Source organism: Phascolarctos cinereus, unplaced genomic scaffold, assembly GCF_003287225.1.
Source record: "Phascolarctos cinereus isolate Bilbo 61053 unplaced genomic scaffold, phaCin_HiC Scaffold_2;HRSCAF=192, whole genome shotgun sequence".
Lineage (NCBI taxonomy): Eukaryota > Metazoa > Chordata > Mammalia > Diprotodontia > Phascolarctidae > Phascolarctos > Phascolarctos cinereus.
The window spans coordinates 256,497,362-256,520,924 of NW_027555625.1; the positions used below are offsets into that span (position 1 = coordinate 256,497,362).

Consider the following 23,563-nt stretch of genomic DNA (forward strand, 5'->3'; position numbering starts at 1 on the left):
GCAAAAATAGATCTAATCAAAAGAGATAAGGAAGGAAACTACATCCTGCTAAAAGGCACCATAGACAATGAAGTAATATCATTACTAAATATATATGCACCAAATGGTATAGCATCCAAATTCTTACAGGAGAAGTTCAGGGAGTTACAGGAAGAAATAGACACAAAACTATACTAGTGGGGAACCTGAACCTCCCCCTCTCAGCACTAGATAAGTCTAACCACAAAATAAACAAGAAAGAAGTTAAGGAGGTGAATAGAACATTAGAAAAGTTAGGTATGATAGACCTCTGGAGAAAACTGAAGGGATAGAAAGGAATATACTTTTTTTCTCAGCAGTACATGGCACATACACAAAAATTGACCATGTACTAGGGCATAAAAACCTCACAATCCAATGCAGAAAGGCAGAAATATTAAATGCATCCTTTTCAGATCATGATGCAATAAAAATTATATGTAATAAAGGGCCATAGAAAGATAGACTAAAAAATAATTGGAAACTAAATAATCTAATCCTAAAAAATGATTGGGTCAAACAACAAATCATAGAAACAATCAATAATTTCATTCAAGAGAATGACAATAATGAGACAACATACCAAAACCTATGGGGTGCAGTGAAAGCAGTTCTTAGGGGAAGTTTTATATCTCTAAATGCTTACATAAATGAAATAGAAAAAGAGGAGATTAATGAATTGGGCATACAACTGAAATCTATCTTACACTATAGAGAAAGGAGAAAGAAAAGGGAGGGGTGGATAGAAGGAAGGGCAGAAGAGAGAGAAGAAGCAGTAGGTAAAAGGGGAAAGAAAAGGGAGGGAAGCTCATAGAAGGGAGGGCTGATTGAGGGAGGCAGTGATATGAAGCAAAACACTGATGTGGTGGGAAAGGGTGAAAAGAGAGAGAAAAGTATAAAAGGGTAGGAAATAGGATGATGAAAAAGACAGTTAATAACCATAACTGTGAATGTGAATGGGATATATTCTCCCATAAAACAGAAGCAAATAGCAGAGTGGATTAAAAAATAGAATCCTGCAATATGTTGTTTACAGGAAACACATAGTGATACATACTGAGTAAAAGTAAAAGCCTAGAGCAGAATATATTAAGCTTCAGCTGAAGTAAAAAGAGCAGGGATAGCAATCCTGTCTCAGACAAAGCAAAAGCAAAAATAGAACTAATTAAAAGAGACAAAGAAGGAAACTACATCTTCCTAAAAGGCACTATAGACAATGAAGTAATATCAATACTAAAAATACATGCACCTAGTGGTATAGCACCCAAATTCTTAGAGGAAATGTTAAATGAGTTACAGGAAGAAATAGCAAAACCATACTATCAGAGGACCTCAACCTTCCCCTCTCAAAACTAAATTAATCCAACCACAAAATAAAAAAGAAATAAGTTAAGGAGGTGAATAGAATTTTAGAAAAGTTAAATGTGGTAGACCTCTGGAGAAAATTGAATGAGTATGAAAAGGAAATTACCTTTTTCTCAATGGCACATGGCACCTACACAAAAATTAACCATATACTAGGGCATAAAAACATCATAATCTGATATAGAAAGACAGAAATATTAAATGCATGATTTTCAGATGAAGATGCAATAAAAACTACATGTAATACAGGGCCATGGAAACATACTGTAACAATTAATGGAAAACTAAATATTCTAGTCCAAGAGTGGGGAACCTGTAGCGTTGAGGTCACATGTGTCTCTCTAGGTACTCAAGTGTGACTTTGACTGATTTATTCTGTGAAATATTGCACTTGAAGACCTGGAGGGACACGTGTGCCCTTGGGACCACAGGTTCCATACCCCTGATCAATTCCTAAAGAATGAATGGGTCAAATGACAAATACTAGAAACAATCAATAACTTCATCAAAGAGAATGATAATAATGAGACAACATCCCAAAACTTATGGGATATAGCCAAAACAGTTCTTAGGGGAATTTTTTATCTCTAAATGTTTAAATGAATATAGTAGAGAAAGAGATGATCAATGAATTAGGGATAAAACTAAAAAATATAGAAAAGAACAAATTAAAAATCACTAACTAAATACCAAATTAGAAATTCTGAAAATCAAATGACAAATTAAGAAAATTGAAATTAAGAAAATTATTGAACCAATAAATAAAACTAAGAGCTGCTTTTATGAAAAAAAAACAATAACTAGATAAACCTTTGGTTAATTTTATTTTACAAAAGAAAGAAGAAAACCAAATGACCAGTATGAAAAATGAAAAGCGGGAATTCACCACAATTAAGAGGAAATTAAAACAATAATTAGGAGAGCTATTTTGCCCAATTGTATACCAATAAATCTGACAATCTAAGTGAAATGGAGGAATATTCATAAAAATATAAATTTCCTAGCTTAACAGAAGAGGAAATAAAATACTTAAATAACCCCATTTCAAAAAAAGAAATTGAACAAGTGATCAATGAATTCCTTAAGAAAAAATTGCCAAGGCCAGATGGATTTACAAGTGAATTCTGCCAAACATTTAAAGAATAATTAATTCCAATACTATATAAATTATTTTGAAAAAACAGGCAAAGAAGTAGCCCTACCTAATTTGTTTTATGATGGAAATATAGTGCTGATACCTAAATCAAGAAGAGCAAAAACAGAAAATTGTTGACCAATTTCCCTAATGAATATTGATGAAAAATTTCAAATAAAATATTAGCAAAGAGATTACAGCAACTTATCATGAGGATAATATACCATGACCAGGTAAGATTTATACCAGGAATACAGGACTGGTTCAATATTAGGAAAATTATCAACATAATTGACCATATCAATAACAAAATTGACAGAGATCATATGATTATCTCAATGGATGCAGAAAAAGCTTTTGACAAAATAGAGGACCCATTCCTATTTTTTTTTGATTCTTCGAGCAATAATCTTCTAGTCAACAGTTTAATACATTTTTAAAAAAAGTAAAGCATGTGGACTTTAATGGACATGCTTAAGGGTTATTTTAATTAAGATCCTATTTAGTCCGTCATAATTATTTTGAGTGTCCTAGTTTCAAATACATTGCTTTCTTCTATAAACTTCTGAAAGAGATGAACATCACTTCCAACAGCAAAGTAATGTGCTTTACTTGCTAAGAACACTCGTCCATTTTCATCCAATAAATTAGCTAAAGTTTGATGGAAAGCACTGTAATAGCTTGGATTATACGTGTCTCAGAGGTAAGAATGATGTCATATTTCGCAAAAGCTTTTTTGTTGCTTAGGACAAGTTTGGAAAACTCATACCATTCCCCAGAAAAGGATCAACATTTGCTTAAAAGTTCTTGTGCTGGGTTTGAGTTCCTCCGCCTTTTCAAATCTGGCTCACTCACTTCATCATCTTCACCTTCACAAGTGGAGTTCACTATGACGTTTGGAATGGTTACTTCATCAGTTACCGTGCTATTATAATCTTGAAAGTGGATTTCTTTAGCTTTTCCCTTGAGGGCAATTATACCCAGAAGCTCTGCTCCACAGCCAAGGTCCAGCAATCTTTTCCCAGAAAACTGCACTTCTTCATCAGCTAGATAAGCTAGAAGGTCAAAGGTACATTCCCAGATTTTCAAGCCTCCTTCATAGACACCTGTGATGAGATCAGAGTGAGAAGAAAAGCTTTGGGATACTGTGTCTTCTCCACTAGAGTTGTCTTTCAAAAAGGCCATTTTCACTACTGACAAGTTTACGTGGTGGAGATCTGGTAAAACTTCTACCACTTTATTTTCTACGAGTTTCTTTGAATCTTTAGGGATATCATGTTCTTTGGCCATTTTCAAATCAGGCTGCTTTTCTTTTGGATCCTTTATGATTTCATCTGATTTAACCAGTGAGTGTCATAGACTTGAGAAGCTTTAACTTCTGCTCATACTTTGCATCCCCACAAAAGCTCCTTAGATAAGTCACATTCTTTTGAGGACAATTTTCCACCCTTCAGTTTTCCTTTATGACTCTCTAAGACTATGTCTTTCCTGAAGATTCTGGGCCTAAGGCCTCATGTCCAAGAGCTGGTAATTCATTTTCTAGGTGGTTGTCTATAGTAAAATTAAACTGGAATGCCATCTTCTCATTAAATGGACAGAACTCTGGTATGAAAAGTGTTTTGTAACCATAAGCAAAATATTAAGTAGTGGGGAAATCACTACTGATTTGAGGAAATTTCAACATTCATCCAATGAATTTGTTAAGACATTCTTCCTGAGAACCTTGCTGTGGTGAAAAAACTCTCTCCAGATATTTGTATCTGTAGCCACAAGCATAACGTTCTAGAGTTCACTGTTGCCTACATGCTTTTATCATCTGTCAATTTTGCCCATCCAGCCGAGGTCCAAGCTCTGGTCCTGGGAGTCCATCCTCCACTTGGGAATGCTCAGCGTCTTCCCAGGACCCATTCCTATTAAAGACACCAGAGAGCATGGGAATAAATGGAGTTATCCTTAAAATGACAGGTAGTATCTATCTAAAATTATTGGTAAGAAATATATGTAATGCAGATAAGCTAGAGCAGAACTGGGGCTTTGGAGTCCCAACCTGGAGCTCTTTCCCTTAGATCACATCTATCTCCTCATCTACTGCCATTCTTCCCTTCTAGGTTCCTCTCTACACTATCTTTAACACGATCAATTGCTCTCTGATTGAGCAGCTATGGTGATACCACCTTGCAGATGTTTATTGCATTCTTGGACAGTCCTATTAGCTAAAGGGCAATTTTTCATGTTCCAAGAAACTTGTCTTTCTTTTTCCTATACCATTCAGAAGTAGTAGTGGTATTGCTATAAACTTTACAACTCAGCACTTACTTTTTTGACTTTGTAGGGCAATCATAAACAAAAGTCAAACCTTTTATTGTTTTTGCTTCTTTGTGTATTTGTAATTTATCTCTTTTCTGTTTATCTTTTTAAAATATTGACCCTCACAAAAAAAAGATTAAAATACTTATCACATTACTTTTATGTATAACCTTCAAAGCAAATCTCATGTAAAAACAAAAATGGTAAAAATAGACAAATCTGTCAATTCGTTTTAGCCTTGACCTGTAGCCCCTCAGAAAACAAATTTTACATCGCTGATTTTTTTTTCCTTTTTGAAACAAACAATTTCACCAGGAACAGAGTCATCTAATATATCCCACTTATGGTATTCTTGGTATCCAAGTGCATGGGAGCACAAAGATTAAGTTCACTGATATAGCTTTCCTTTATTTATGTCCATAATTTTTATGTTTGCTCCTCACATGAAAAATGTTTTTTTTTCAAGGCTTTTAGAGAGGTAGCATGATGTAACAGAAAGATAACTAGACAAGAAGTAAGAGATCAGGTTTGAGTCCCAACTTTGCTACACATAATTACTTTGTGTGAGCTTGGGTAAATAAATTACTCAACCTCTTTCAGAGCCTGTTTCTTCATTTACAAACTGAGAGTCATACCAACTGCTTAGCTGACCTCACAGGTGGTTATGAGTCTCAAAGAAGATAATGCATTTCTTGATGAAAAGACCAGAGCTGAATAGAAAATTTGACTTTTAAATACAAGACTCAAGAGAAGCATGAAGAGATAAACAGGAAAGGAAAATCATTAGGGACTTGTTAAAGTATAACTGTTTACATTCCTACATGAAAAGATGATATTTGTAACTCATGAGAACTTTGTCAATATTAGGGTAGTTGGAGGAAAAAAATTATATGCATGTATGTATGTATGTATGTATGTAGATAGATAGATAGATAGATAGATAGATAGATAGATAGATAGAGGGCACAGGGTGAGTTGAAGATAAAGGTGTGATATCTAAAAATAAAATTAAGAGATGAGAAAGGATTATACTGGGAGAAAGAGAAAGGGAGAGGTAGAATGGGATAAATTGTCTCACATAAAACAAACAAAAACTGTTACAGTGGAGGGCAAGTGGGAGAAGGTGAGAGGGAATGAATGAATCTTATTCTCTTTGGATTTGGCTTAAAGAGGGAATACCATACACACTCAATTGGGTATGGAAATCTGTATTACTCTACAGGAAAATAAGGGAGAAGAGGTTGAGAGAGTGGGATGGTAGAGGGAAGGGAAGATTGGGGTAGGGAGTAATCAGAAGCAAACACTTCTGAGAAGGGACAGTGTCAAAAGAGAGAACAGAATAATAGGGGAGGGGAGGCTGGATAAGATGAAGGGAAATCTAGTTAGTTTTTCACAACATGACTACTATGGAAGTGTTGTGCATGACTACACATGTATAACCTGTATTGAGTTGTTTGCCTTCTCAATGAGGGTGGGTGGGGAGGGAGGAAGGGAGAAAATTTGGAACCCAAAGTTTTAAAAACAAATGTTAAAAATTGTTTTCATATGCAACTGGGAAATACGATATACAGGGATTGGAGTATAGAAATCTATCCTGCCCTACAGAAAAATAGAAGAGAAAGGTGATAAGAGGGTGGTGACGGAAGAGGGGAGCAGTTTAGTGGAAGACATGTTTAGAATGTACGCTATCTTGGTGTGGGGGGAGGGGCGAGATGGGGACAAAATTTGGAACTCAAAATCTTATAGAATGAATTTTGAAAACTAAAAATAAATAAATTAACAATGAAAAAAAAGGAGATAATGCATGCAGAGGGCTTTGTAACCACAATGCATTGTATAGAAAGAGTATTTGCGGAATGAAAAAGCTGTGAGAAGAAAGCTGAGGAAAGGGAAGAGAAAGGGGGTATTATGGTCTGCAAAAGCATGGTGCACAGAAAGACCACTAGATTTGGGCTCCAAGGAGCTGGGTTTGCCACTTACTATCCATGTGACCTTTGGCAAGTAACTTAACCTTCCTAGACCTCAGTTTCCTCATTTGCAAAAATAAGGGTTTGGATTAGCAGATTCCTAAGGTCCTCTCCAGGTCTAAATCTATAACCCCATGAGGTCAAGGACTAAAGCATGCTTCTTGAATACGATGGTCCAAATAAATGATTTTTACTGGATAGAGTAAAATATTGAATGCTATACAGTAAACTCTTTTCAAGATTGTTAGGCACAGGGCAGAGCCAAGATGGCAGAGTGAAAGCAGTGACTTGCTTGAGCTCTCACCCAAACCCCTCCAAATACCTGTCTGATGATAGCGAAAAACAACAGCATTTCTTGCAGACACACTGCTTCCCTGTTTGTTCATAGTACAACCCTCTAGTGTCCAACCCAAACGATAAACTTCTTCCTGGCTTCATGCTATTGCCACATGATATCTGTGGTCATTTCTCTTTTGCAAAGATCATTGTCAGGAGATATCTTGGTTAAAAATAATAATAAAACATTGAAATAAAAGATATTGTTTTACCTCATACCTAGTAAATTGCCAAAGATGATTAAAAATGGAATGGTTAATGTTGCAAGGGTTATGAAAAGACAGGTATATTGTTGGTGGAGCTGTGAACTATTTTGAAAGGTAATTTGGAATTGTGTCTAAAGAGTGGTTAATACATCCATATCTTCTTGACTCAGAGATACCACTGATACATATACATATACATACATACATATATATATATACATACACATACATATATATATGTATATATATGTATATATATATATATATATATATATATATATATATATAATATATATAATATATATATATATATATACGTACACATATATATATATTTACCTCAGGGAGATTAATGACAAAAATAAGTGCCCTATATAGTGGGGAATACTTACAGTTGTTCTTTGTTTTAATTTTTTGCTAGCAAAGAACTGGAAAGAAAGTAAATGCCTCTAGATTCAGGAATGACTACATAAGGCAGGGCTCATTAACTAATTAATGAGAAATTTAAGAAATGAGGAATGTCAGGAATAGAGAGAAGCATGGGTAGATATAGACATTAAGAAAAAATAAAGCATTCAGAGAGGTAGAGGCAAAATGGCAGAATGAAAGGAAACATTTTTCATCACTATCTTTGTAAAACTTCTCGATGGCAACCTAGAAAATATACCAAACTGAATTCTAATAGGAGAAATAAGAAAATGTCACAGTCTGTCATTTTTCCATCCCAGGGCAGCCTAAGAAGACAACTGAAAAGTTCTGTGGACATTGGGGTGGGGCTTCTTCAGTGGTAGCCATGGGCAGGACCTGGAGTGGTAAGGGAACTGAGATGGAACATTGAGGCAGATAGAGAACCTAGCATACCTTTAAAGTATTGCTGGGAGCTCTTCTGAGCTCTCTGTCACCCATTACTCAGTGCTAGACCTAAGTTTAGGGTAGAGAAGAACAAACAAGTCTTAAACAAACATGGAGCTCTAGATGAGTCCTGAAAACAAAACAAGTTCCAAACACTTAACTGGGATTCTAAGCCCAGGAGCAGAATAGCACTTCAGTTACAACCTTTACCTAAGCATGTATACCTGCAGTAAAATAACCAGGGCAAGAGATGAATACCAAATGGGAACAAGAAGTTCAGTCATTGTGAAACCATAGAACTTCCCAGTAGGTAACAGTGCCTGGGTTCAGTGAAGTATATTGAAATTTAACTACACCGAAACCAACAGAACCAAACCTGTGACAGGAACTTGTAAAGCTCAGAACAGGAAGGCAGTGAAGAGACCTTTCTTTGTATCATACCCCTTTGGAAGCACTGGATACTCACAGATTTCTAGACTGATCTGTGAAGGCAACAGAAGGACATCAAAAGACAGAATCTGAAGACAGACATCTCCCCACTCCAAAAGTGCATCAAGTGCATAATTAACATAAAATTCAAAGTCAAGAAATAGGCTGGGAAAATGAGCAGATTAAAAAAAAGGAACCAAATCATAAAATGCTCCTTTGGTGACAAGGAAGTTGAAGACGTAAATGCAGAAAACAATGACTTGAAAACATCTACAAGCAAAGCGTGAAAGAGAATTGCAGACCGGACACAACCTCAAAAAGAATTTCTAGGAGAGTTAAAGAAACAAATTTTTATAAAAGCAAAACTTGACTTCAAAAAATAAAGAGCAATAGAGAAAAATGGGAAAAAATGAGAAAATAAATGAGACCTATGCAATAAACTAATAAAAAGAGAATTAATTAGCTTAGTAAAAGAGGTTAAAAAAACCTTACTGAAATTACTTCTTCACTAATTCCTTAAATTTTAGAATTGGCCAAAGAAAGTTCATAAAAAAGCAATAGACTGAAAAATTGAAGAAAACATGAAATATCTGATAAGAAAAACCACTGACCTAGAACATAGATCAAGGAGATATTGTTTAAGAATCATTCGAATACCTAAAAGCCAAGAACAGAAAGTGAAGCAATCAGAACCTAGAAAAATAATATACTTAGTGAGTAAAGCTATGTAAACGGAAAGAATGATAATAACAGCAAAAAGAAAGTAAATGTTACAAAATTATAATAATCAAATTTGGCTGCAAAGAAGAGATATGAGAAGTGAGCTTTACTCAGAAGAAGATTTACTTGCAGAAGTTTGTTTCTATGAGTGTGGAATATCACAAGCATTAGTCTTTAATATGAGTGATAGCTCCCAAAGTGGTGATAGGGTCAGAAGACTGAGGACAGTGATACATTGAAAATGATAACATTTTTGTAATGCAAAACCAAAGTATATCAATATGATTTTGTTTTAAAAATTGATAATTGCAATAATATCTTTTACCATAAACTTGGCATTGGCCTTCACTCAGTAATATGCACAATTGATGGAAAGAATGAAACAATTCCAGCATTTACATTTAGAAGAGCCAATATATTGGAAATATGATGCAGTTAGGTGGGGCAGTAGAATGCTAGATGTAGAGTCAGGAAGACCTGAGCTCAAATCTGGCTTCAGATATTTATGAGCTCTATGATCCTTGGCAAGTTACTTAACCTCTCTCATTCTCAGTTTCTTCATTTCTAACATGAGGACAAGGCTAGTACCTATTCTTCCAGGTATTGTAAGGATCAAATGAGATAACATGCACAGGGATTGGTAAACCTTAAACCTTTTTTGTTGTTCTTGTTGTTGTTTAGTTGTTCAGTCGTGTCTGACTCTTCATGATCCTGTGGACCATCTGTCCATGGGGTAGTCTTGGCAAAGGTATTTCAGTGATTTGCCATCTCCTTCTGTAATGCAGAACATTATTTTACCATTTAGGTAGTAGGGCCCTTTAGGCCATGGAAAACAGAAGTTGCTGCTTACTCTTGCCCCAGACCTCTTTCCTCCTAAATCTAAACAATAGTGAAATGTACTCTTGCATAGCTCAGGCTCCAGCCCTCAGGTCATATCTCTGGAAAACTCCAAATTCCTTAGCAAGACCCTTATCTGGCTGCTCAGGCCACAGCCCTCAGATCATATCTCTGGAAGCCTCCATTGTGAGAAAGTTTGCAGAGCATTATCATATCTAGACAGAGGGAGAGGGGTGTCCTTGACCAGCCCAAAAAAACCTCTTCTTCTTGCCAGACTTCAAAGATCCATCCCCCCTCCCTGTCCTGTATACTCCCTATATAAACCCTAGCTCAACCCCTGATGGGGGCTGCTTGATTTGGATGTGAATATCCCTGGCAGCCGAGCGCTAATATAATAAAGTCCACAATTTAAACTAGTCTGGGTCAACTCGCTAATTTTTTGGTATAACACTTCTCCAAAGCATCCTTTTCTTCATCAGTGATCCATGAGGCAAATAGAGGTTAAGTGACTTGCCCAGGGCCACACAACTAGGAAGTGTCTGAGGTTGAATTTGAACTGTGTTTTCTTGGCTCTAGGCCCATCTCTCTATCCACTGTACCACCTATATGCTCAATAAAGCTCTGGTATGTCTTTTGGTAATGTCAATGTGCTGCTCCCAATGGCCATAACCATTTCTGGTCTCACATTGAGTTCATTGTCTACCAGCTACCTATGTTTAGAATGTAGTCTTTGTTGAGAATTGCTCCCTACCCTCTGGCAATACAGCCTCTGGGCAGTATTCTGCTGGCCCCAGCTGGTGAGGTTATCTGCCAGGTTTTGGACCTTCTTGCTACTCCTAGCTTCTGGCTTTACTGGAGTTCTCAGAAGAGGTAATATATCTTCCCTAGGAGAGGAACTGTAGCCTCAACTACCTCCTCTTCAGATTAAAGCTAAGAAATTTAAGCTACATCTCTCTAAAAGAGGCAGAACTCTTATATGTACTGTGAGCTGATAGGTGAAAAAAGCATTATTTTCTTCTTTCAGGAAGAGGATATTTCAACACTCAGAAGTAAATTGTATAGCCTGGGTGTAGCACTGATGCCCTTCACATTCAATTCTCTTTAAACTCTCTCTATTCTTGAGCTGAGGCTGCTTTGCTTACCCCGACTGTATCCACGCTGACAGAGACTAATGATATCACCAGAGAAGTGGCCAAGCTGCTAGTACTCAACTCCCCAGGTATTAGCATAACTCAGATGTGAAGGGTGGGGGGAGGGGATACATTCCTACAATTTTCCACCAGAACTCCTCACCCCCGATTTGTGTATTCCCCATTTTAACAAATCAGCCACTGATGCGCCTTTAATTACTAAACATGAACATTTGCTAATCAATAAGGCAAAACAACAATAAAAATATTATCCTTTTTTATTCAACAGAAGGCAAAAGTGAGGAAAATTTAAAAATAAAACTGTCCACCCACAAATCTGGTTGAAAGTCACCAGAACTCTCAGAGTCCATGGAGAGAGTGAGCATACATTTACAGAAACCTAGCAGTTAAACACACGAATGAGAAAATCCATCTAATCACAGGGTATCTGTGGCTCTTCATCATAGTCCTTAATGATATGGTCATTTTAAAGAAGTAGTGTAGACCATGCTTTATTTGCTTCTCTTCTTTGTTTCTCTGTTCCAGGATGAAACTGCTACTTTATTCTACTACTGTTATTTCTCTGCTACTCTATAGCTACTGAACTAATGTTAAATTATTTTAGTCAAGCATCTATTGACAGTCTTTCACTGAAACAGAAACCCTAAGCCTGGAGTCTGAAGCTTTCTAGGTCTAATCCCTTGGATGGATGCTGAACCAATCTAAACCACTTCAGAGAACTTCAAAGTTCCTCAGCTCTCTTGATGAGGACCTTTTCCCCTCTCAAGTCAGGGAGGGAGGTAGAGGGCAATGTTTCAATCCCCTGAGTGATTTCCCCTCTCAGATTGTAGATAGCATTAACTCCATTGTAGCTTATCATCGCAGCAAGTGGATTCTGATTACCTTCAAATAGCTTCCTCAGCACCTGCAGGGCTTTACTTGCCTTAAGGAGCTCTCCAGCTCTAGATGGAACTCTTTATGTAGCAGGAGGGTTCTACATGCCCCAATGGGCTCCCAGCCTCTAGAGAGTCTTCTGGGCTTCAGTCTCTGTGCAGTGAGCAGTCCCCTGATAGCCCAGTCCCATGATGTTAGTGGCTGGTGGATTTTTGAAAAGTGTCTCCATGACGATTGTGAAACAGCATTATAGGACAAAACTTACCCTCTCCTCTTCAGCTGCCCTCTAGATCCCTCTGCAGGTGGGATCTAGATTATCCTCCCATTTGTAATCATAATTTTTCTCTTCACACACTCTCCATTCTAGTCCAACTTGATTGTTAGTTATTCACTCTATGGGACACTCAGTGTTTCTGACACCATGGCTTTCAGAAAGTTGATTACTCTCCCTTCTCAACTCCTCTTTGTTGTTCCTTCTAAACATAGATCATCCTTCCTGAAACATGTGCTACATGAGGCATGATCCCTCTACGAATAACTAGAAGCACCCTCTCACTCTCTAGAAATTACTTTGTGTTTATAAATACATGATTTATTTACTTTCTTATAAATTGTAAACTTAACCCAGTCAAATGAATGCTCCTTGAGAGCAAGGATTATTTTTGTGATGTCTTCATATGTCTACCATCAAGGCACTATTACCTTGAACATAATAGAATGTTAATAAATGTATGTTAAATTGAATAAGATTTTATTTTAGGGCAAATTGAAGTTAGGGTACTCAATCAAGGCCTCTGGTATATACTAGCACCTTGTGTAAGTCTTTTAACCTCTCAGTACCTTCACATAACTCATAATTCTCAAGGAGTTGATGAGCTATACTGGTAGAATGAATTTCATCTCTGGGAGCACTCTATACCCTTATATTCAAAGATAAAGAACAGAAAAAAAAATGTCCTTAGAATGCTTTATTGTGTACTAGAATGTAAGGAGATCAAATACAAACATTTGAGTTTGGCCAGGGCCTAGAATTGTACTCTGCAAACAGTAGGCACTTAATAAATGTGTATTGAATTTCTACAACTTGAAAGCAAGTTCCCAGATAGTGATGAGAAATATTTCTTTGTTTGGGCACTCTTCCTACATTATCTAAGACAAGACTGCATGTAGTTTAGGTGCTTTGTAGATACGAGTCAACACTTTTTAAAATGGTGACCTCAGAGCAATCCATTCTCAGAAGTTAATTACCTGACTGCTACAAGGACAAACACACAGGAACTGTACTATCTGGTCTTGGGAAAGATATAGAGTTGATCTGAAGAAGCTGGCCAAACCTAACATTGGCTGTTGATCTTGGAAATTTGCATTTCAGAACTGCCAAATTTTTGCTGTCAAAAATTATTTACTGATGTGTCCTTGGAATCCTTGGTTAGCAGTTACTCACTGGCTAGTGACTCTGAATAAGGTATTCTTTGAAGGATTAGTGTCCCCTTCGTGCCACATCATCAGGAGCCCTGCCCCAGAAGGAAGTATAAAGGCAGCTGACCCAGAGGGCCAGAGTATTCATCAGAATTCTCAGGCATTCAGGTGCTGCTGAAATGTCAAAGACAAACCCTTCAGAAGATGAAGATTCTACTGCTGACCCTGGGGCTGGGCCTGGTCTGTGGCCTCCAGGGCCTCGATAACAGTGCAAAAGGCTCACCAAAGGTAAGTGAGCAAGTATGGAAACAGGATGATAGAGTGGCCTGGCAAAGGTGTGAGGGTAATGGGTGAGGAAAACAGAACATCTTTGGGTAGAACAAAGCAAAAATAGCTTGCAGCTAAAAGGAAAAAATGTGCATTTGTGCCTTCTCACTCAAAACTGTCATTCCCAATAGTTGTGTAGTCTAGCAATGATTAAAGTCAGAAGAAAACATCAAATTACACATGAGTGTGTTCCCATGACCTATTTCTTTTAAATAAATAGAATAAAAAATACCCGCAAAACTCTAATTCATCACGGCATAAACTCATAGAACAGATCCTGCATCTGACAAATGAAGGGTTACACGGGATGAGCTCTAAGAGTTTTTAAGATCCTGAAATCCTGAGATGCCATTCCTTCAAAAAAGAAAAAAAAAATATTGCAATTGAAACCTATCCTCTCCGCATCTGATTGCAATAGTATATGACAAGATAAATCCAAGCAAGTCTTCTTTTCTGTGTCCTGCCATTTAAAACAATGTTGGCGATAGTATTCAGATGGTAACTTGAGGGCTTTTATTCTACATATGTGCTAGGATTAGATGCCATATGAATTCTGCGATAAGGAGTTATCTCACATCCAGGCAGAATAGAGGGACCATAAGGGATTAGAATCATAGAATAAACACAATTCTTTCAAGAGTGATAAGGGAGAATTAGTGTTAAAACACCAACAGGGATCTTGTGGTGTTCCTGTGGCAATCTCTCTCCCTAATCCCCAAATACTTGATGAAATTACTAGTCATGCCTAAGTCCAAGATACATAGTAAGAGGAGAAGAAAATAATGTTATCACTAGAAAATGCCATTAACCACTCAGTGCAAATATATTTAGACCCATTGGATAAATGAGCAAACTGGGACCCTGAAAGGTGAAATAACTTGCCAAAAGTCACAAAGTAATTACTATCAGAGCCAGACCAGAACTCTAATTTCCTAACTCCTGGTCTCATGAACTTTTCACTATATTATGAAGATAACGTGTGAGCCAAGTAGGATTAGTGTAAAGATATAATATACCTTTAAGGCCTCAGTTTCCTCTCTTGTAAAAATGAGGGATTCAGACTACAGTCATTCCCATCTTAAAGAGACTACGGGCCTATGTGATCAGAGACGCCTTTTTTCTATTCTCATCCAAACTCTTTTCCACAGCTTGATGGAAAGTGGTTCACTGTTGCATTGGCCTCAAATGTGACATCTAAGATAGAGGAAGGAGGTAGCTTGCGGATATTTGTCTACAATATCAGAGTATATGATGGTTTTCTTACTGCAGATTTCTTCAAAAGGTAAGTGGAAATGCAAACCAAACCTGGGTAATAGTTCTGGGATCCTTTAACCCATACAGGCTGAGCCAGGAGTCAATGAATGATGAAGTTCCCAGGATGTGATTGGTTTTATGAACATTAAGGGCAACCAATCAAGGAAAAAGAAATTAATGGGCTATACACATACTTGAAGCTTATGTGCAATGTGAGGGGCAATACTTACTAAGAGTATTTTTATGTGAAGTTTTGATCTTTTGAATTATTCTTTGGGGGAAATATTTCTTTTCTGTTCCAAACCTCCCTAAGTCACCAGTCTTCATTTTGTAGTAGAGATAGGATAATTGAGGCCCATTCTGCTAAGAAGACAGAAAGCAGAGTGAGAGAGAGGGAAGAAAGATATATTCCCCAGTTGATGAGCATCAACTTACTTACAGTTCTTTCCTACTCCAAAAAGTGCTATCAATATTTTTCTCAATAAAGGGCCTTTCTTTTACTTATTGGCCTCCTTGAGATATATAGTTAGCCTTGGGATCTCTGGGTTAAAGAGAGTGGACATTTTAGTCCTTTTCTTAACATAATTTCAAATGATTTTACAAACCAATTAGAGCAATTTGCAGCTCCAACAACAATGGATTTGTTTTATCTTTGTCTAGCTATTATAATACTATTCCTTTTTTTTGGTCATCTATGTCAATTTGCTGGAGAAGAGGTAAATCCTGCATTTCTCATATTACTAGTGGTTCAGAACATTCTTTCCTTTGGTTGTTAACAGTTTGTAATTTTTTCTGAAAATTTTTGTTATTACTGACAGTCAGTTCATCCAGGTGCCTCAGTAGAGAGAGCACTGGGCCTGGAGTCAGGAAGACCTGACTGCAAGTTTGGCCTCAGAGGCTTACTAGCTGTGTGACTCTAGTCAAGTCATTTTGCCTGTTTGCCCCAGTTTACTTATCTGTAAAATGAGAATAATCATAGCACCTACTTTTCATGTTTGTTATGGTGATCAAATGAGGTAATTTATGTAAAATTCTATGCACAATATTTGGCACATAATATATATTTTATAAATGTTATTATTATTATTATATCATTCAACTATTTTTCTATTGGGAAGAGGCTTGGGTCTTATATGTTGCTATTAGTTACCTTTATGTTCTGAGTATCTTAAATTCGGGTGTATTTGACATAAGGATTTTTTTTCTTCTCAACTAACTGCTTCCTTTCTTATCCTAGTTATTTTATTTTGTTCAAACAAAAGCTTTTCAGTTTCAGGTAGCAGAAAATTTCTTTCTAGGTATATTCATGAAAGGTGCTTAAGATGATTTTCTGCTTATTTTTATGACCATTAATATTCAACCATACATCTCTTTGAGTATTGGTAGAAATTTACAATATAACATTGTCTTAAATCTAATCTCTGCCGGACCACCTTTTTCCCCCAGAAATTTTTGCCAATTACGAAGTTCTTTTCTAGGTATTTCAAGTTTTTGGGTTACCAAACTCTGATTCTTTCTTGTCTTGTCTTTTTTCCTGATCTAGTGTTTTTTTTTAAGAGTATGAAATAGTTTACATTATTTCAGTTTTATTGATTAAATTGGGACAATTGCTATTTGTTCTCCTGAGATGTTGTGAGTATAAATACAATAAAAAGTTCATATTTATGTTTAGTTCTTTCAGTTTAAAGAAGTTATAAGTTTTCTCCACAATGAGCTTATGGAGTAAGAAAGAACATTAATATCCCTATTTGGAGGTGAGAACTTAACTCTCTGAGAGGTGATAAGACTTGCTTGCCCAGGGTTACACAGTTATGGGGAAGAACCAGCATTTGAACCCAGATCCAACTTCAGTTGACTTATGGAAAGCCTAGTGATTATCCCAAAGTATTTCTATGCAGAACTACTAAAGAGTGAGCTCTTCTGTCAAATCAAGTATTGAATACCACCATTCCTCACCATATCAGAGATTCCAGATTTTCAAAGAATTCAAATTTAATTAAAATTATTTAACAGTTTTTAAATGGTGACCTCAATTTAATCCTTTTTAAGAAGTTAGAAGTCACCTTAGATTCAGCATTGTTTATAATATTATTGTAAGAAATGAAAAAAGTACACATTTTTGTAGATAAAATTAAAATCAATAAAATTTATGCATCAGCGTATTTCTTAGTAAAATTTCCTTTGCAAAAATGAGGTATTCTTGTAATCCTAATCTTTATTTCCAGGGAAAATGGCAAATGCATTCCATTTTCTGTGACTGCTATCACAAAAGAAGATGGTTCAAATCTTGTGCACTGTAAGTATAAATGACCATCTCTACGTTTTTCAGTATTAGTCTGAAATGAATTAATGGACCCCGTGAAGCAAAGAAGTGGATAATGGTCAGAAACTATACAAAAAATGTCTTTTTGCAGATGTCCATTCCACTACCCTGTCTTAATTCCATCATGACTACACTGTGCAAAGCCTATATCAGACTCTTTGATCTCACTTTTTCCTTATAAAGCTATAGGGTCTGATTAGTTCTTATGTGATTGAAATGAAACTAACTCACTGTGTAGCCTTGCACAAGTGTTTTGCCCTCCCTTGGCCTTAGTTTCCCCATCTATAAAGTGAGGTGGTTAGACCAGATGGTTTACAAAGTTCCTAACATTTCTCTCTTTTTATGACTCTAGAGGCAGATAAGAGGAATGATGAAAAAGTATAGGTCTGTCAACATAATTGCATTTTGGTTGGAATGACAGAGCTCATGACAGAATTGAAGTTTCCAGAACGCCCTAGAAAAGGGCTTTGCATGAAGTTTAACTACTAATAAGTCTCAAGTCTTTGCCTTTTTTCCTGTAATTTCAAAATCCTGACCTGACCTTTGGAATGCTTCACAGATGATGGACTGAATGATTTTTCGCTTGAAAGTTTTGATGATGAATATTCAATATTTATGTTATATAATATCAAAGATGGAGAGGTGACTATTTGGGGAGAACTCTTTGGTATGTATCCTATGATCTTGCACTAACACTCTTTCTCTTTTCTTTTACTTGGTAAGAGTGCTAAAGAAAACAAGTTGAAGCATTGTAGCATTGGGGGTGGCCCAAACTGTGTTTGACTACAATTTACATGCCTGAGATCACCAAGAAAATAAAAGCTCCCCAGTACAGCAAACTGTCCACTCTGAGCTTCTTTCAGTATTGTCTGAAGGCAGCTCTGAGCCTTCAGTAAAATTCAAGCTTTGCAAGAGCCAGGTCTATTTATTTTTTTCTCTTCATATCCATACCTAGAATAGTATTTGGCACAAATAAATGGTGAGAGACAGAAAGAGAGAGAGACAGACAGACAGACAGACAGAGAGACAGAGAGACAAAGAGAGAGAAAGAGAGAGACAGAGAGACAAAGACAGAGAGAGAGAGACAGAGACAGAGACAGAGAGACAGAGACAGAGGCAGAGAGACAGAGACAGAGAGACAGAGAAAGATAGGTAGAGAGACAGAGAGAGGTCCCAGTGTAAATCTTTCTCTCTGCTCTACAAAAATGGTAAATATGAATTAATTATTCTCTGTTATTCACCCCAAGCCTCTTGCTACTAAAAGAAATGTGGGGTGGAAGGCCTCTGGCCTAATATTGAACCATTAAATCTATTTCTCTTCCCTCCTGGGTGCTCCATTATTGTCATTTTGTGCTGTACTCATGGAGTGACACATGTAGGTTGGTAATAGAATGATTAAAAATCAGATTTTAAAGTCAGATAAGCAGAAAGAGCAAATTTCCTAAGAGATAGAAATAAACTTAGGGAAGGATACACTCCTCTTTGGGTGCTACTATGGCTGCTGTTTGTCCTTCGTCCTTGAAGTGGACCATGACATCAGGGAGGTGATACCATGATATTCAGGTAAATTGGATTACAGTGAGGGAAAGCTGTGCAGAGTCACCAGCTTCACTTTCTCCTTGCATCCATCTGGGTCCAGTGGCCGGATATGGATCAGGACACCTGGAGAGGTCCCAGGATGCAGTGGGGGACCTTGGCCTTTTCAAGCTACGGTCTTTAAGAGGTCTCAGTTTGACTGAGGCAACACCTATTCAGTGATTAAGGCTTAATAAGAAATGAGGAAAAGAATGGCCTCTTTAAAAAAAAAAGATCTGGGAGGGGAAGATCCTCAGAGTTTCTGGCCAAAACAGAAACAATTACTGTTTACATTCATTCTGAGACAATCAGGGCCCAAACAACGACCAAGTAAGGCTTGGCCTGGGACCTATTTTTGGCCAATCAATGAGAGCCAGAGTGAATTGGGGTTCAGGCTGGTATTTAAGAGAAAAAACAAAAAATTTCAGAGATTAAAATTTACATTCTCTTGGGCAGACCACCCTCAGGTAAGAGTGTGATACCCTATGTGTTTCTTCTTGAGAGACATGGAGGAAACACGGAGAAGGAAGATGAGTAATCAGCAGTTCAAATCTCAGGAATTCTAATGGTTTCAGTAATGCAATCCTGTCCTATGTTTTTCTCCATTGTTGTATCACAAGGCCCTGGCAACCCAGATTTGCTCCTCATACCTCCCAGTCTTTCTCAGTCTCTGTGATGACAGTTGCTCCCCCATTAAGGGTTACTCTACATTTTCATCTCCACCCCTGGATTCCCTAGTTCCCTTTCAGGCTCATTTCAAGTGCCATAACCCTTAAAAGAACTTCTTCCAGATAGTAGTTGTCTGCCATAAGAATTTACTTTGTATTTATCTTTCATAATTCTTATGTAATAGATGTTTGGACCTTGTAACAGGGGGTCACATTTGCATTTACTTATTTGTGAAGATGTTTCTTTCCAGTAGACTGTAAACTTGAGAAAAAAGGCCAGCTTTCCTTTCTCTTTGCAACAATAATGCCTCACATAGAACTTGGCATCTAGTAGGGGCTTAATAAATGCTTGTTAATTGACTTAATGATAATCAACAGGGAATCCTCTTTCCTCCTTTATTAATAGGTTCAACAAATCCTGGGGCATATGATTGATCCAATTCCCAAAGTTATTAGCTCAGTTACCCAGATCAAAGGCCCCTTCCCCTGTAGATTGCACTTCACATTCATCTCTTTTTCTATGTATTGTTGAAAGTGATCAGTAAGAGAAACTTAGCAGCCATTCTCACTTTCACCCTAACTATAGGCCGGACTCCAGATCTGCCAGATGAGATAAAGAAGAAATTTGAGGAAATATGTGAAAGATTTGGAATTGGGAAAGATCAAATTAGAGACTTGTACAATGATGGTAAGCTCTGCTCATTTCTGTTTCTTATTTCTCGTTTTCCGCGTGGGACTAGGGGGAAAGAATTCTGTAGAATAGAAACACCAGTAGTTTGACTCCCCTTATCCTCAAACAGACAATCTTATTTCCCTTTCTTCTAGGATAGGGAAAAAAAGCTTTGAGAAAGATTCATGTCTGAGAATCACTGATATTTTCCTTTGTCTCCACAGATCGATGTGAGAAACTTCGTTAAGGAAGTTCATCCTGGCATACAGGTTTGTTATCTTAGACTATGGGATTATTGCCTAAGAGTCATATTTCTTTAGAAAACTGCACCAAGTTGCATTGGTCTTCAACTGCATAAATTGGGATCAATGTAGATTAGTTTGTGAGACCCTACTAGATTTCAGGTGCTGTTAAGAGTCCTCAGCAGTGCTTGACTTCTCCTTGGTCATCCAGACAAATTCTGGTGAAGCAAGTGCTTAAAGTGGGGAAGTGAGGGTGATTCACATTCTCTTTTTCCTCTTTCTCTACCTTCCAAAAGTTGATATATATGAGATTAATATGAAGATGTGGAATGATCAGAGGGATGGAACTTTGCAGGGAAGGTATAGAAAGGGATCAAACCAAGGAACTGAGATAGTGTTAGGAAATTGGATAAGTATGCAGGTGAGGTTTGGGGATGGTGATTAGAGTCAATTTGGATTTGTAATCCATTCAATATAATCCATTAAATGCATCCATCTAATTCAAGAAAAAATTTTGTGCTTCTCAAACACCTGTAGTTGTCTATTTTTATTTCCTAGCTTTAGGGTTATAGGAATAAGGATTTTTATCTGGCTGCTTTTCATTCTCAATGGGTTTCCCACTCACCTCAGATAATTTTACTGAATCTCCTGAAGTCTATGCTTCCCTAGCTACCTTCTTATGAGCCAAATTTACCTCCAGCATGTGAATTTTTCATTTTTGTTCCAAGCTCTACCTCTTACTTCCAATTCCTAAGTCACTTTGTGATATTATATAACCAGGATTCTTTCACTGTCTCACAGGAATTCCTAGGATGAAACATCCCTGTGTTTTTGCAAACCACTCCTGCTTCCTCTGAAGAATTGTTAGTATGGTTGCTGAAGACTTCTACTGGCTTTCTGTTCTCTCCTCCAAACTCAAGGGGGATGCTATTCCCCTCACTGCCCTGCCTTATCACAGGCAGGTCTCTTGCCTGCAAATGTCTAATAAATGATTAATTTCATACACTGTGTCCCAAATAAATTTAGAGTATCTAATGGAGGTGGGTAGGGATTGCAGAGCAGTAGCAGGAGGAGGTATTGTCAGGGTTATGCAATTTGCCAACTCACAGAATTTTACCTATACATGCTGTTAATACTTTTAGTATTTATATGATATTTATTAATGTTTATACAGCACCCATTTATCCAGTGAGTCTTTACTTACAGCCTCATACCCCTTCTAGGCTATCTTCTCTCTCCCCACTCCCATCCACCCTGCATTAGACTGGTACTTTAAGGATTTCAAATTGAATGCTCAGGGAGGTAATTGGTCTCAATGGTGCTAAAAGCTGTTCTGTGGAACTATTCTCCCACAACTAGCTCTCAAGTCTCTGATGGTGTCCTTACCTTCAACAGTTAGCCAGTAGACACACTTAACATAAAGCAAAGGCATATATTAAATTGCCCAGGGTAAGAACACCTAGAGTAACACAGTAGGAAAATCTAGAAGCACAATGAAGGAAGTTTTATTCATTTTTCTTTCTGTCTCTAGGAGGCTAATGTTTGGTTAATCTACTTGGAATCTGTCTTATACCCAGTTTTCTTCTTTCTTGATGTTTTTGTTTGTTTTTGAGCCTGTTCCATTCTCACCACACATTCCGGATAACTTGTCTGATATGCTCCACTTCATAGTTTGAAACCTTCTCTTTCTATTGTCATGATATTCATACACTTCTTGAGACTGACCAATTTCATACTTCTTCAGTTGGGGATTGTGAAAGCCTAGCTAGTTCCTGCCTTCTAACAAAACTTCTAGGAGAAAACTCACCACAAATTAATAGAAGCCTTTCCCTCAGGCATGGAAACCTCTTCCTCTTTAGTCAGGTCTGCATTGCACCATTTTCCCCTTCCCCAGTGAATTGTGCCTCCTTTTTTGTCATATTGCTTAATAGAAATCATGTTTTCTACCTGTTGTAGTTTGTGTGTGTTGTGGAGAGAAAAGCAATAGTCTGAAATACTGTCATGAAATTACTAAGCAGAGGACATGACAGCCAGAATCAGTAAGATTGTTTGTGTTGACTGTAGTTGGCATACAAGAGGAGTATAGAGACTGGGTAGTTAGGATAAATGGGAGAAAGCACAAGGTAATTTGACTCTCTGATGTGATTACCAAATGGTGTATACTTTGGGATATTGCTGTCTACCCTCATCTTGGTGAGGATTTAATTATTTTAGATTCAGGGTTCTTTTCTCTTCTTAGATTTCATTGGAATTGTGGGGGTATAATCCTTTTTTTTTTTTTGGCTAGGCAGTGGGGTTAAGTGACTTGCCCAGGGTCACACAACTAGTAAGTGTTATGTGTCTGAGGCCAGGTTTGAACTCAGGTCCTCCCGAATCCAGAGCCAGTGCTCTATCCACTGTGCCACCTAGCTTCCCCCTTGGTGGTATAAACCTTGAATCAAGGTACTGAAAGCTCTTTGAGGGCTGAGACTGTCTCCATTTTTATTTTTGTATCCCCAGTGCTTGGCATATAGTAATTATTTACAAAGTGATCTTTTATCCATTCATTAAAAAGAAATCACCTCCTTATTATATAGGTCCTATTCATTTCCACTGAGAATTGTTTTTGAGGAGACATTCAGGATTGCCATTGCCTAAGAAATCTCCTTTATCTATTTGAAGTCTAAATTCTCAGATACTGTGGTCTAGAATCATAGAAATCAGAGTCACAAAAGCTGAGAGTTGGAAGGACTTTAGTGGGCCACAATGTCTAATCCATACATGAAATGAATCCCCACTAAAATATGCTTGAAAATTAGCCATCCAAGCTTAATTTGATGACCTCCAAGGAAGGGGAACCCACCTTTTCTGGAGGCAGCTTATTATACTTTTGAAAATCTCTGACTGTTA

General features: G+C 37.2%; 1 protein-coding gene, 1 long non-coding RNA gene and 1 pseudogene across 2 annotated transcripts; 2 read left to right on the top strand and 1 right to left on the bottom strand.

Moving 5' to 3' along the window:
* Window positions 1-2,979: 2,979 nt before the first annotated feature.
* Window positions 2,980-4,202, bottom strand: LOC110205116 (histidine protein methyltransferase 1 homolog; annotated as a pseudogene).
* Window positions 4,203-13,795: 9,593 nt separating this feature from the next.
* LOC110205077 (major urinary protein-like) lies at window positions 13,796-20,592 on the top strand. Its single transcript, XM_078149166.1, has 6 exons — window positions 13,796-13,903; window positions 15,091-15,224; window positions 17,422-17,492; window positions 18,079-18,186; window positions 20,349-20,450; window positions 20,588-20,592. Exons 1-6 carry the CDS (start codon window positions 13,820-13,822, stop codon window positions 20,590-20,592), a joined length of 504 nt encoding a protein of 167 aa, XP_078005292.1. The 5' UTR covers window positions 13,796-13,819.
* A 63-nt stretch (window positions 20,593-20,655) lies between these two features.
* Window positions 20,656-21,675, top strand: LOC144455620 (uncharacterized). Its single transcript, XR_013484340.1, has 2 exons — window positions 20,656-20,701; window positions 21,476-21,675. It is a non-coding gene; the product is annotated as an uncharacterized LOC144455620 (long non-coding RNA).
* The last annotated feature ends 1,888 nt before the right edge of the window (window positions 21,676-23,563 follow it).